Source organism: Protopterus annectens, chromosome 1.part1 (assembly GCF_019279795.1).
Source record: "Protopterus annectens isolate FY-2018-M chromosome 1.part1, PAN1.0, whole genome shotgun sequence".
Classification (NCBI taxonomy): domain Eukaryota; kingdom Metazoa; phylum Chordata; order Ceratodontiformes; family Protopteridae; genus Protopterus; species Protopterus annectens.
In genome coordinates this window covers 1,207,373,529-1,207,388,786 of record NC_056726.1, presented here as the reverse complement: position 1 = coordinate 1,207,388,786, position 15,258 = coordinate 1,207,373,529, and the positions used below count along the sequence as shown (strand labels likewise).

The 15,258-nt window shown below is 46.0% G+C and overlaps 1 protein-coding gene across 4 annotated transcripts in view; it reads right to left on the bottom strand.

The window, feature by feature from the left end:
• Nucleotides 1-15,258, bottom strand: part of LOC122809252 (myosin-10-like) — a 3,714,157-nt gene that overhangs the window by 473,768 nt on the left and 3,225,131 nt on the right. For all 4 annotated transcript variants that reach the window (XM_044080584.1, XM_044080595.1, XM_044080606.1 and 1 more), the window contains one exon: nucleotides 1,275-1,363. In XM_044080584.1, coding sequence (XP_043936519.1) covers nucleotides 1,275-1,363 — 89 coding nt within the window. The remainder of the gene's footprint in view (nucleotides 1-1,274; nucleotides 1,364-15,258) is intronic.

Below are 15,258 nucleotides of genomic sequence, written 5' to 3'. Positions count from 1 at the left end.
CTCCATGATGCAGAGGTATCATACTCTTACTGTGACCGAGGTGATCAGGGTTTGAATAGCAGCCCAGCTTGTAGAAGCTAGGCAGTGAGGAAGAGAAGTGAAGGGGTATGGTAGGGAAGTGTGGTTTGTCAAGTGGAGAATGGTGAAACCAATTTTCATGCTTGAAGGGAGGAGAAGGAGCTGTCTGCTGGCCACATCCTTTGTGGAAGTAAGAGACAACCAGAGCATTAAATCTATTGCACATCCACCTTCTGCTCTAAAGGATGAGTGCCCATGGAGAAAATTAGAGCACATAGTAAAAACCTTCAAACTCTTTCTGATGGCTGTGTGAATGATAGCCCCTCCCAGCCAACCCTTGCCCCAGTGACAGGGAATGAATGGACCAATTGACAGCCAAGCCTCTTCTGTTCAATGCAGAACAGCCTGCTGTTTCACATTCAACAGAAGTGGCTCTGCTTTGAGATTTCTGATTGGCTCTTATGCCAGCATAGGAGCCAATCAAAAATCACAAAGCATAGCCTGTTTCACCATAATTTTAAAAGGCAGTGTGGGACTCGGGATTGGGCTGCTGATCTCGGGACAGTCCCGCTCAAATAAGGATGTCTGGCAACCCTGCCTTCAACCCAGACACTAATAACTCCTGATGACTTCTCCTTTTAAGGGCCAGGCCCCTTCCCTGACATGGATACCCAACAGATTCCTTTCTCTCTGGACTATATAACACAAACTAGAGTCCTCCTTACATGCTTGCCGGATGCAAAGATCACAAATTTGCTTTGCAGTAGGGCAATGTGCTTCAAATACTTTATGTGAAGCTGTCCCTCATTACCTCTAATATTTTTGCTTCACAGGTTCATAGGCTCAAATGTTCACACCACGCTGTTGCTCAGATAGTTCATTTTGTAGCCTACCTTCAGGAGTCCATTTCATCAGCACCCTACAACATGAAGTAATCTAATTGTTTGCCCTTTCTTTCTTTATCGGTTAATCTCCTTAAAGGGACCACTCTTGAGGAAACAAAATGAAAATATGATTATTGAACTGGTCTTCAATAAATAAAAATACTGCCCTTCCTCTGTCAGTCATTTTTACTCTATTTTGCAACTGTATCACTATAAATAGGTTTAGTTTCTAAGCATAAGAACAAATGACAGGCGATGATCTACATTTAGTATATTTTTTCATAAGTTTTGTCTGAACAAAGCATGCTGCTAATTATTTCAGTTCCATTAAAAGCTGCACATTTGTCATGTAATAAGTCAACAGACACTTACTTGCCAGAAGCACTGTTTGCCATTTCGTCGGCCATTTCGTCTCTTTCCTGCTGGGCTTGACGCTTTGCACGTTCAGCTGCTGCAAGCTCCTAAAACAGCATAAACATATACGCAATAAGTAAAACAAAGAGCAAAAAAAGCGGTATATACTTGCCATAACTTGGCATCTGTGTTATCCTATGTCTTCATTCATCACAATGAAACTATACTCCTAGGTGACGTAAATATAAACTGGGCTTCTATTCAATCACCTACATCACCTCAGAATATAAACCTATACAACTACACCCAAATAAATACCTCTCCTACCAGATTTAATAAAGGTAACAATTCCGGTAGTATTCTGGACTGGATATTAGTTTCTCACCCTAACTCCATTTCTGACAACGGCACCCTACCCGACTCCCTCAGCAATCATCTCATTGCCCCTGCTCGTCACTCACCATCCTCCCTCCATCTTCACCACAACTACATAACAACCTGTACCCTAAAAAACTTCAACCCTCTAGCTTTCTCTGACTCACTAAAACATATGACCTGGAACCCTGTAAAAACTCTCCCTCTTGACGCTGTTACATACTTCAATACTACATTCAATAACCTACTAGACAGCTTTGCTCCCCCCAGAGCTAAAAGAATCAAAACCAAATCTAACCCTTGGCTGACTAAAGCAACTATTACACTCATGCATCTCTGAGATAAATCTTGGAAGCATTACCATAAGTCTAAAACACTTAACACTCTTATTGAGTATAAGCAACTTCATAATAAAGTGAAAAAACAAATTGCTTTAGACTGAAAGTCCTACTACTCCAAGCTTCAAAACAATAATAGATCCAACCCCCAACAATTTTGGAACAGTATATCTGCTCTCCTCCCTCCTGGCAAAAAAGACAATCCCTGCTCTGACAATAACTCTCCAGATCATATCTTAGCTACCCAATTCATCTCTTTCTTTATTGATTCAATAGCCAAGCTCACCACATCATTCTCCAGTAACACTTCTACTCCACCCTCATCCCAAGTCCCACTGACATCAACACTACTCATCTCCCCCCTTTACCATACAACCTGTCTCGATACACACCATAAAAACTTCTACTAAAACTAAAACCATGCTTTCATGCCCCAAACAACCTTCCATCTAACTTTCTCAAGCTAGCAGCAGATGGCACAGCCCGTCCCATCACCATACTTATCATCCATTCAATCCAAGAATCCTATGTACCCCTCCTTTCTACTCACCCTTCCTTTTTTTTCCTTCCTTTCAAAAAACTTTTTTTCCTCCTTTCTCAAAACTCAGTCTAGTGACTCCCTTCATTTCATTTCCACTCCCTCTCCCTTTTTCCTTTCTCATAACTCACCCTAGTGACTCCCTTCATTTCATTTCATTTCCACTCCCTCTCCCTTTTTCCTTTCTCATAACTCACCCTAGCGACTTCCTTCATTTCATTTCCACTCCCTCTCCCTTTCCTCCTTTCTCATAACTCACCCTAGTGACTTCCTTCATTTCATTTCCACTCCCTCTCTCTTTTTCCTTTCTCATAACTCAACCTAGTGGCTCCTTTCATTTCATTTCCACTCCCTCTTCCTTTTTTCCTTTCTCATAATTTAACCTATTCACCTTTCACTGTTCTACTCTCCTCCACTAATTCTTCCTCCCTCTCACCTCATGAAACTTTTGAGTGCATAAATGCCTGCACTGCAAATTATACATATGTACTCCAAAATACTTATGTTTTAATTTCATTCAATACTATGTTACAACACCCTACTCGAACGTTATGTCATCTATATTACTGTGTTGCTCAAATGTTATTATTCTGTCTTCTATATTACTGTGTTTTAGTACTTTTTGAAAACTGTATTGTACGTGTTAACTTTGTTAATATTAGCTTTGTAATAATTGTATATGGTGCTTTTCTCTCCAGGCCTCCATTGAAAACGGGCTCATTCTGGCCCAGTGGACTTTCCCGGTTAACAAACTGCAAATAAATAAAAAATAAATAAATCACCACAGGGTGTTGGATCTGACATTGTATCCGAGCTGGCAATATACAACAGATGGATCCAAGGCTCTGGCTCCTCCCTCTCCCATAATGTCCTGCTGCTTTCTAATCACCAGATCGAGTTTGCTGCCATAGTTCTGAGCTATTCCTAAAACGGTAGAGAGAAACCCACTCCAACTTCCTCCACCAGACAACCAGAAGGGGGTTGGCAGGTTGGAAATTTAATGAATGAAGACAAAGGATAACACAGATGCCAAGTTATGGTAAGTACATAACTCTTTATCTGATGTTATCCATGTCTTCATTCATCACCACAGGATCAGAGTCCCCAGCTACCAAATATCCTAGGAGACCTCGAGAAAGGAGCATGGTGAAGCCAAAAGAGGTCCTACTCCTAGAAACTAAATACAGCCTGTAATGGGATATGAAAGTGTGAGGATTAGACCAAGTGGCAGCAGAACAGATATCATCAATAGAAAGCCTTGCTACAAAGGCTGAAGAAGTGGCCACAGATCTAGTAGAATGGGCTCTAACATGGTCTAAAATCTCCAGGTGATTCAGACTGCAGACCATAGAAATGCAGCTAGAAATCCATTTGGAAATAGTGACCTTGGAGACTGGAAGGCCATGCCTGTTCTCAGAGAAGGCCACGAAAAGGTGTTCTGACTCATGAAAATCCTTAGTCCTATGCAAGTAGAACTAAAGTATATACTTTCCTCTGTTGGGGTATCTGGGGAAAAACACTGGAAGTTGAATGCACTGATTAAGGATAGACTCAGAAGCAACCTTGGGAAAGGAGGAGGGATTCGTTGTCAGAGAGACCCTGTCCTTGTGAAAGATCATATAAGGGGGAGTAATGGAGAGAACTTGCAATTCTGAAATCCACCTAGTTGAAGTGATAGCGACTACAAAGGCCGTCTTCCAAGACAGAAACTTGAGATCACAGGAACTGGCAGGCTCAAAAGGGCTCTAAAAGATTGCAGAACCAATGTGAAGTCCCAAGGAGGTGAAGGGTCATTAATTGAAGGGCAAAGGATAAAGACCTCTTTCATGAAAATGGACATGTATCCAGTTAGACTAGCCCGGTCAACAAATGTAAAATAAATAAAATAAACAAATAAATGCCTTATAAAGCCTAGATGAAAAGGTGGGTTCCGAGCCCTCATGAAAATTAGAAATCATCACCAACTGAAGCGTAATAGTGGAAAAACTTGGTCCCTCTTGCAAAAGGGAGGACAAGAACAAAGGTATATATGAAACCAAAGCAGAAAAGGGATCCAGATTCCTCCTCCTTGCCCAGATCGAAAACCTTTTCCACTTGGTGCTGTACACTTTCCTGGTAGAAGGTTTTGGGAGACCAAATAATATGTTTAATGGGGAATACAAGCCTGGATTGTTTAATTATCACTGGAACTGGAGAAATCATGCGGTTAAGGCTAAGGGTCCGAACATTTGGAGGAGGAAGCCCCGACGGGTGGGAAATCAGATCCTGATGGGGATCTAGTATCCAAGGCAAATACTTCAAATGGGACCCAATGAGGGGGAACCATGGTTGATGCGGACAGAAAGGGGCAATGATGATAAGGGATGTCCTCAGTCGTTGTGCTTTCTGCAGAACTTTGGGTATTAAGGGAATGGGAGGGTATGCGCAAAAAAGACCCGGAGGCTAATCGTGGATTACAGCATCCCTTGGAGGCTCCCCCTGAGGGGGGATAAGGGCAAAATATCTGCTGCATTTGTGGTTGATTGGACAGGCAAAAAGGTGTCAGCACAGCTGACCCCAATGGTCAAAAATCTGTTTCACCACTGAAGGATTGAGGGACCACTGGTAAGGACTCAAGCTAGATCTGCTGAGCCCGTCGGCCAACACGTTGGAATCCCCAGGTATTGCAATAAGGAAGCAGACGGAGGATACAGCCCATTCCCACACTCTCATGGCCTCTGCACAATGGGTAAGAGCGTGTTCCCCCTTCTTTGTTGACATACCAGACAACAGACATATTGTCTGCCTGGACTGCAATCCTCCCTCGAGGGAGGCAGTTCTGAAAGGCTTGCAATGATAGAAGAACTGCCCTCATCTCTAGGACATTTATATGCAACTTGGTCTCTACTGGGGACCACATACCTTGGACTGTCTTTCCCCCAAAATGCCCCCCATCCCAGGAGGGAGGAGTCCGTGGTCACACTGGCCGTGGGCAGAGGGAGAGAAAAGGGCCTGCCTAAGGAGAGATCCTGCAACTGAAGCTACCACTGGAGGTGACGTCTGCAAACAAGCATCAGTTTTATGGTCATAGAGGATGAATAACAGCCAACCACTGGACTGCTAAAGGTCCACTGTAAAACCCGCATGTGGTACCTGGCCAGAGGGATAAAGAGAATGGCCGAGGCCATGGAACAGGGAGCCCAAATAACTAAAAGAACTGGGGGGTAAGACAGGTCCAAAATCTGTGTGACCTGTTCCTGAATCAATTGAATTCTGTGCAGAAGCACAGTTGCAATCTCCAACACGGAGTCCAACTGAACTCCTATGAACTCCAATTGTTGAGTGGGGGTGAGACTGGATTTTGCCAGATTGACGGTTATACCCAGCTGGCGGAAGAGGAAAAGAAGATTCTGAGTTGCTTGAGGCAGATGATGCCGCAAGATGCTGTGAGGAGCCAATCGTCAAGGTACAGAAAGCCATGGAACCCCTGCAAATGCTGGTGAGCCGCTACCACTGCCATGCATTTGGTAAACACACAGGGGGCTGTGGTGAGACCAAAGTGTAGGGCTTTTTACTGATAATGAATGGCCCCTAGCCGGCGGTAAAGATGTCTCCTGGAATGCCTGTCTATCTTGATGTGATAGCAGGCTTCCTGGAGATTTATTGAGCACATCCTACAGAATAGGGGCAGAACAGACTGAGCAGTGACCATTTGGAACTTTGGCTTCTTGACTGAAAGTCTGAGATTGCTGAGATCCAAACCAGGTTCCCTATCTTTTTTGGCACTAAAAAGAAGCGAGAATAAGTCCTGGATCCTCTTTGTCCTGCTGGGACCTCTTGGATGGCTCTTTTTTGAAGAAGTTGTTGAACTTCTTTGAGGGTCACCTCCCTCTGAATGGGTGGAACATTGGGGAGATAACTTCTCACTGGAGGGGGGTTCCAAAAAGGGAATGAAATAGCTCCTGGAAATTATGTTTAACACCCACTGATCTGAAGTGATTCTTGCCCAGGCTAGTGGGTGTAGGGAAATGCACCCCCAACTGCCTCCCAGGTCAGAACAGCCAAGAAATGCTTCAAGAGAGCACTGAAAGGGCTGCTCCGAGAATGGTTCCCTGAAGCCCTGACTATGTGGACCCCCCCCCCCCCGCCATGAGGGGGGCAGCATCCATTGAAACCTCTCCCCCTGCCTCTGGAAGAGGAAGCCTCCAGAGCATCTGAAAGGGAGACTGCACCTTATGGAACTTCATCTTTCTGGTTCTTCACTGGGTCTTAGAAAAGGACATCTGGAGGGCCAAAAGTTTGATTCCCACAGCACACAAGAGTCTTCCCTTCCTGCTCACCGTGAGTCAAGGTGTCCTTCATGGAAGGTCCAAAAAGATATAAGTAAAAATAGTGAAAGCAGGTCCAAAAAGAGTGGAACCATTGAAGGGGGCATTAGTAAATGACTCCTTAAAGGGTTCAGTGAACCCGCACAAGTGTAGCCATGCATGACGCCACAAGGCAATGCCCATGCCAGCAGCTCGAGGGGTAGCCTCCACAGCATTGAAGATTAGCCTCATCGAGGAATTTGCCACAGAGGTCAGAGTGGCAAGCTTGGGAGACACCTGCTTGAGGTTCTGAGCTGGCAATAACTCTGCAAAGGAGGTGGAGAGCTCTTGAACCAAATCCATTTGGAGGCAGATAAAATGTGCCAAATAGTTCGCCGCCCTCAGTCCAAAGGTAGCTGAGATGTACACCCGGTTCCTAAAATGGTCTTTTTCTCGGGACTTCCTGTTCAGGGGATGGACTGTGGAGCTCTGCTCTGCTAGCTCCTTCTTCGTGGCAGCGGCAACCACAATGGCATCGACTGGTAACGCCCTTACTCCAGAACAAACAGTTCGCAGGGGAACTAAGGAATTTGTCGGCCCTCTTTGGAACAGGTGCCACCATGTCTGGTTCCTTCCAGGACCTGCTGGCGATCAGATCCGCTAACTCATCAGCAGGGGGGGGGGGACGGACACCCAGGAGGTAGATGGGTCCATCCCGAAGGCCTTTAGAAATACAGACTTCTTCGAAAACAGGGATTGGGGAAACCATCTGCCCTTTTGTTTTAGGAGCTCAATGATGTCTCAGAAGGAGACATCATCTGGTGGAGATCTTGGGAACCTTTATCCTTCCTCGAGGTCCATATCCTCAGTGAAGGAGTCCACAGGGAAGTCTAAGTGCCTCCTCTTGCACTTTCTCTTATGACGAACCTCCTACTTTGGGGGCTCAGGGATTTCCAGAGTGGAGAAAAACCCCTGAAGGCTCAATCTGGAGGGCTGACCTGTGACAGGATGAGAGTCCTCACCAGCCGAGGTACAGGGAAGGTAGGGATAGACACGGAGGTGTGGCAGAGGGAACTCCAGACCTGGATAAGGTCCTCTCTGCCACCAGGAAAGCAGAGGGGCTGGAAACGTGCCAGTCCCCCATGTCCAAGGGTGAAGTCCATCAGAGGGGAGAAACCTGCCCGGAAACTGCCACCAACCCCCAGATGATACTGGTCCAGAAAGTACAGTTTTGTACCTACCATAAATGTAGATGTCCGAACTGGATAGCATCTGCAGTCATAACAACTGGGTTGTCCTGTCGTCAGGCAGCCCTTCAGTCGGCCGGATTCCAAAGTCCGGGTCCGGCTTCGGCTGATGTCGCACTTCACCCGACGTCATCTCTGTTGGTCTTCGGGTATAAAGGCATCAGCCGACGCCATTTTCCTCAGTGTTTCTTGCCCCCGATGCCAGTAGCCCTCTTGAAGGCTAAAATTTAGATAGATGCCAATGTTTCCAAAAAGATAGAGGTAAACATAAAAATAAGCATGTATGCACATATATACAAACAAATACACCATAAAGACTCCCCACCAGCTAGCTATTAGGAGGGTAAACACCCTTGGAGTACCACAGAGGGAAGGAGGGAGGTAATCCTGACTGCAGATGCTATCCAGTTCGGACATCTACATTTATGGTAGGTACAAAACTGTACTATGTCCTTCATGGATGCATCTGCAGTCATAACAACTGGGTAGAATACCATAGCCAACAAGGGAGGAGGATAAAACTAGATTATGGTGTGTTTAGGATCCCTTGCAGTACAGCAGTGGCAAACCCTGCTCGGGATCTGGAATATAGAGGCAAATTATAATGCTTGGCAAATGTATGCACGGAGGTCCAAGTAGCCGCCTCAACAATGTCTTTGGTTGCCACTCCTCGTAAGAAGGCTGTGGTAGTGGCTGTTGCCCTTGTAGAATGAGGTCTTATGTTCTGTGGAATTGGTTTTCCATGGAAGGCATAACAGAATCGTATGCAATTTCCTATCCATTTGGAGATTGTCTGTTTGGAAATAGCTTTTCCTTCCCTTCCTGTTGCATAGGCTACAAAAAGTTGGTCAGTCTTTCTGCTACTTTTTGTTCTGTCCAAGTAGTAGCGTAGCTGTCTATGTACATCCAAGGTATGCAATATTCTTTCCCCTCTGTTTTGTGGGTTGGGAAAGAAGGTAGGAAGGTGGATTGCCTGGTTTAAAGACATTCTGGATACCACCTTAGGCATAAATGTAGGATTAGTCCTCATGGACACTCTATCTTGGTGGAAGATTAGGAAGGGTTGCACTGCCATTAAGGCCTGTAGTTCTGAAACCCTCCTTGCTGAAGTAATTGCCAGTAGGAAAGCAGTTTTCCATGACAGGTGTTGTAGGTCTGCTGTTGCTGCTGGTTCAAAGGGTGATAGTGTCAATTTTTCTAGCACAAAGTTTAAGTCCCAAGCTGGTAATGGTGGTTTCCTTGGAGGTTTTACATTATTGATTCCTCTGAGGAACTGCCTGAGCAAAGGGTGAGAAAAAACAGGTGGATCAAAGCTGTATTCTGCTGAAATAGCTGATGCATGTATCTTGATGGAGGAGTAGGACAGGCCTGAATGAAGAAGTTCGGCTAGGTACTCCAGAATGTTAGGCATATCTATGTTTGACACATCTTTTCCTCTTTCAGTACTCCAAATGACAAACCTTTTCCATTTTCCAGCATAGTTTCTTCTTGTTGAAGGTCTGCGTGCTTCAAGAATAATGTCTCTAACTCTTTGGGAAAGTTATGGATTAGCTGCTGCTATGTGATGTTCCATGCAGTCGGTTGCAACGTTTTAGGTTTGGATGTATGATGCTGTAGTTGTTCTGAGTTAACATCAAAGGCATCAGGGTATTGGCCACATATTGTTCGAGACATGCTCCTCAGCAGTGGGTACCAGTGTTGTCTTGGCCAGTTTGGAGCTATCAGGATTATCCTTGGACGTTCTTCCTTGATTTTTAGTAATACCTTGTGTATCAAGGGAAGAGGTGGGAATGCATATGCTGTTAGGCCTTTCCAGCTGAAGGAGAGCGAATCCACTTTCCATGCTAGTGGGTGGAATGTCCTTGTGCAGAATTTTTGAGCTGGTGATTGGTAGGTGATGCAAATAGATCTATCTGAGGCATTCCCCATTTCTTTGAGATGGTCTTGAAGATGTCCGGTGCAGCTTCCATTCGTGGGCATCCGATGTGGTTCTGCTTAATATGTCTGCTAGAGTATTCTCTTTTCCCGGTACAAATATTGCCTGTAACTGGATGTTGTAGCTGAGTGCCAGGGTCCACAGCTCCAAAGTCATTCTGCATAGGGGGTATGAATGAGTGCCTCCCTGTTTGTTGATGTACCACATGACTGTGGTGTTGTCTGTCCTTATCATCAACTGGCCCTCTTTGAGAAATGGTCTGAACTTTTGGATTGCCAGTTTTACTGCCAGCATTTCTTTTAGGTTGATGTGCAGGTGAAGTTGATCCTGTGTCCACAATCCTTGCACGCATTTGTCCAGCATGTGGGCCCCCCATCCTAGGTCTGAAGCGTCTGTTGTGATGGTCTGGCTTGCTTGACATCTGCGAAAGGGCAGCCCTGGGTTTGACTGGCATGCCTGAGCCCACCATAGGAACTCCTGTTTTAAGCATGGAATTAGTGGGATTTCTGTTTCTAGGCTGTGTCTGTGTTGAGACCATAAATTCTTTAGGTACCACTGTAGTTTTCTCATATGTAGTCTGGCAAGTGGAACCAAGATTATGCATGATGCCATGAAGCCCAAGGCCTGCAGTACTTTTCTTGCTGTTAACTTGTTCAGTTTTGTTAGTGCCAAGAAGTAAAGAGGAGTTCTTTTGTTTTTCCTTTGTTAGGAATGCCATCTGTTTTACTGTGTCCAATTCAGCCCAAGAATGTCCTTGTTTGGGATGGTATCAGCCTTGACTTTTGTAGATTGACTGTGTATCCCAGTGCTTGCAGCAAGTAAATGACCCTTTGTAAATCTGTTGTCAGCTTGCTTTTGTTGTCCCCTTGTAGCAGGCAGTCGTCTAGGTATGGGTAAATTTGAATTCCCTGTAGTCTGCAATGGGCGATTACTGATGCCAGGCATTTTGTGAATACTCTGGGCGCAGTAGATAAGCCAAAGGGCAATGCTGAGAATTGATAGTGCTCTGATCCTGCAAGAAATCTGAGGTATCTTCTGCAGATTGGTCGAATGGGGACGTGCAGGTATGCCTCCTTGAGATCTAGAGTTACCAGCCAACACTCCTTGCCCAGCATGGGAAGAAGTTGCTGTAGGGTCAGCATTTTGAATTTTGGGACAATGATGTATGTATTTAAGGCGGACAGGTCGAGGATTGGTCTCCAACTTTTTTCCTTTCTTGGAACTAGGAATAGTCTGGAGTAGAACCCCTTTCCTTGCTCTGCTGTTGGCATTCTTTCCACAGCTCTCATGTTTGCTAACTGCATTATCTGTTGTAGAGCCTCTGTTTTTTGATTTGGCGGTAGATTTGGCATTCCTCTTTTGACTGGTAAAGTGTGGAAGTGGAACCGTAACCTTGATCTATGGTTTGTAAAATCCACTTGTCTTTTGTTATATAGTGCCAGTTCTTTGAAAATAAGGTTAATTTTCCGCCTAAGGGAGCTGCTATTTGTTCCCTGGTAGGCGGATTTAGGTTAAGTCACTGTGGTTGAGTTGATGTAGTGGCAGAGGTTGTGTCTGTGCCTCTGTTGTTACCTTGCCACTGTCGTCCTCTGTAGGCACCTCCCTGGATTGGTTTCTGCCTCTGGAACGTCTATTCCTGCCCCTTTGAGGTCTTGTGGAGTCAGGAAAGGACCAATTTTGGCAGGCCAGTTCCTGCTAAACCTTGGGGTTGAACCTGCAAGAAATCTTTAACCGTTTGAACAGATTTTGCCTTTTCTTCCATTTTCTTCATAACCTGCTGGGCAGGTGTACCAAACAAACTTGTCTTATCCATAGGAGCATCTAGCAACCTAGCTTTAACATGATCCGGTAGAGCTTGCTCCTTTAGCCATGCATGCCTTCTTATCACTGTGCCAGTCATGGCTGATCTAAATGAAGCCTCCAGTGCATCATAGCCACATTTTAAGGAATGGTTACTAACCTGTTGTATGTTATTTACCATTTCTAATACATATTTCTTATCAAGAGATTCATCAGTGGTTAGCTTTTTAGTTAACTGATCAAGCATAAACTCTTGGTATTGTATCATGTGAAACTGACAATTTAAAGCTCTAGCTGAGAGAGTAGCTGAAGTGTAGACCTTTTTGCCCCATCTGTCTAATGACCTTGCTTCCCTTTCTGAAGGAATAGGGTTATTTGCTATGGTCGCGGCTACTGCCTTGGGACCCTGGGATATAGTTTCGGGGTCTGCAAGAGGGGCCTTGTAAAGGTGGTGATGAGTGTCTGGCAGCCTGTAAAATCTGTCTGGTTTGGCAGGGGCTGGAGGTAAAGAATCTGGTGCGGAGCAGACATCATTGAAAGCATCATCCACCACAGAGAGAACAGGAGGTATAGCTAAGGGCCTGTGCTGTGGAAGGTGCAGAAAAGTCCTAAGTCTTTTTCTGGAGTCTGAAAAATCCTGTTGCTGCCATTGGAACTGCTCTCGCATGGCATGTAAGGTTTCCCCAAAGGAGAATTCTTCTGGTGGGGAAGCAGCTGGAATGGATTCTTCAGCATCAGAGTCTTCAAAATTGGAGAAGGGAGCCTCTGGCTGATCAGTTATGTCTGATTCATCGACAGACTCATCAGAGGACACTGGCTCAGGGGGCTCTGCCCTAGGTCTCTTCTCTGGGGGCTGAGAGGCCCTGTCTGGGTGAGATTGAGATCCTCTAATTAATGAAATTAAATCTTCTGCCAGAGTAAGCATTTGAGAACTAGAGGAGGGCCTGGTTGTAGGGGGTTTAACAGGCACTGTTTTAGTAGTCTTTGCTGCTTTAGCCCTGGCGAAGGCCTTAATGGACATGGCTGCTGGAGGCCTAGCAGCACCACGTGCTGGGGTAGAGACATCCAAGCGAATGGTGTCTGATAAGTCAGTGGCAACCACCGTAGTGGATAAAATTTCTGAGGCCGTTTCAAGAGTGGTAGCAGGGGCCTCAGTTGTAGAGATAGATTCAGCTGTGCTTTGATCAGTTTTCTCGGTTTCGGCCGAAACCGAGACACTCGCGGTTTGCTTAACCATGGTTTCGGCCGAAACCGCGGACCGCGAGTGTCGGTCTTTATCTTTGCGTTTTTTGGCAGATTGGGTAGTCGGAGGATCCGACGGCATAATGTACGCAAAATCAGAACCGAAAAACTGTTCAGCAAACTCCGACCGATGCCTAAGCGTTCGTCGGTTGAACGAAGCACAGGCCGAACAGGCTGCTACGTCGTGGGCTGAGCCTAAACAAGGCAGACAATAAGAGTGGAAATCTTTATGAGGTATTTGTTTCCCACAGGTTAAACAATTATTAACTTTTTCTGACATCGGCTGAGGCAAGAAAGAGTCCCCAACGGGGTACTTAGCTTTAGAAGTCTTAGTAGTATTCGTAGAAGTAATCTCTGGATCCGACCGACCGGCACTTGCGAACAGCTTCTGCTTCGGGCGCCACGCGGCAAGAAAGACTGAGGAAAATGGCGTCGGCTGATGCCTTTATACCCGAAGACCAACAGAGATGACGTCGGGTGAAGTGCGACATCAGCCGAAGCCGGACCCGGACTTTGGAATCCGGCCGACTGAAGGGCTGCCTGACGACAGGACAACCCAGTTGTTATGACTGCAGATGCATCCATGAAGGACATCTATTAAAAGCCAATGTGCCAAGAGGAAAGGATCGGTCAGAAAAGATGGTAGCAGACCCCCCCCTCCCCTGCAGAGCCAGTGTTGGCCTCTCCGGCACGAGGCTCATGCCGCTTTGCGGGTTGAGGAACAGAATAATCCAGGAACCCTGGTGGGGATGAGAAAGGAGGAATACTCGGCCTTGCTGGAATCTGACTGGAAACTTCCTGTTTCACTGGAATCCAAACCCAAAAGGGGCGGATGAGGAGAACGAGAAGCTGGAGGGGAAGAGGCTCCCCTGGCCGGATGGGCAGGAGAAGCCAGGAGACCCAACTCTATCTGGGCCTTGAGAAAACTCCTCATCATCCTGTCCATGTCTGAGGGCAGAATACTCCTAGACAACCTAGAGGAAGAAGAGGAGTGGGTGGACTTGGATGGAGACCTCCCTGACCTACAGCCAGACTCTGGCAAATGGCTCCAATGCCTCGCAGTCGACAGTGGTCTCTGCCTGGAGGTGGAAAAACTGCAGGCTCCTCCAAGGTAACAATCTGATATGACAATTCAACTGTATCCGAATGCTTAGTTGGCTCAGTGGTCGGATCCAGGGCTGCCCCCCCGGTTGGATTTGAGGGCCTCTGATCTGAAGAGGGCCTGGATCCGATCAAAAGTTCTGTGGCTCTTGGCTCCAAAGACCTCGGATCTGGGACAGACCGGGCTGGGATCGGATCTGGGGACTTACGATCTGACAGCCGTGGCGGAAGCTGGCAAAAAAGAAGAAGGGGTCTTCATCTTTGGGTCTGAACAGGAAGCCTTCAAGGAGGACACACTAGTATCTCCTTGCACCAGACCCTTCAGGAGCAACTTGTTGCAGAGGTCCGCTAAAGCCCTGGGGTTAAAGGCGGCACGAAGGTCGCATTCAACCTCCAGGTGCGGAGCGCCCAAGCAATAAACACACTCCTCATGCGTATCAGACTAAGGCACTTTCCAACCACACGAAGAGCACTTCTTAAATCCAGCAGGCCAATCAGACATTTTACACCCACTAAGCTTAACTAAAACAGCATACTAAGCCGTAATGGCTAACAGAAGAAAAAGGGTGCCAAAGCCCACACACACACACACACACACACACACACACACACACACACACACACACACACACACACACACACACACACGCACACACACACACACACACACACACACACACACACACACAACTTGACTAAACAACTAATGGAGGGAGGTACTGCTCTATACAAAACAGCAAATAAAACTACTACACTAAACAAAACAAAACAACGAGAGTTTAAGAAAAAGACTGAAAAATCTGCACTTAACTAGCAGAGGAATGCATCTGCACCACAAGCATGGCAAATGAGATCTGGGGATTAGAGAGCAGCAGGGTACTATAGGAGAGGGAGGAGCCAGAGCCTTGGATCCGTCCGTTGTATATTGCCGGCTCAGATCCGATGTTGGATCCAAGACCCTGTGGTTATGAATGAAGACATGGATAACAACAGAGCAAAGGAATTCTACTGTATGTAAAAAGAAGAATGAATGGGATATTTGAAGCTACATGAATATTTATCTATTTAACATTTGTTTACATGAAAGTCTGACTGGGACAGAGCCCATTTTCAGTGCAGACCCTGGAATAAATGCTCCA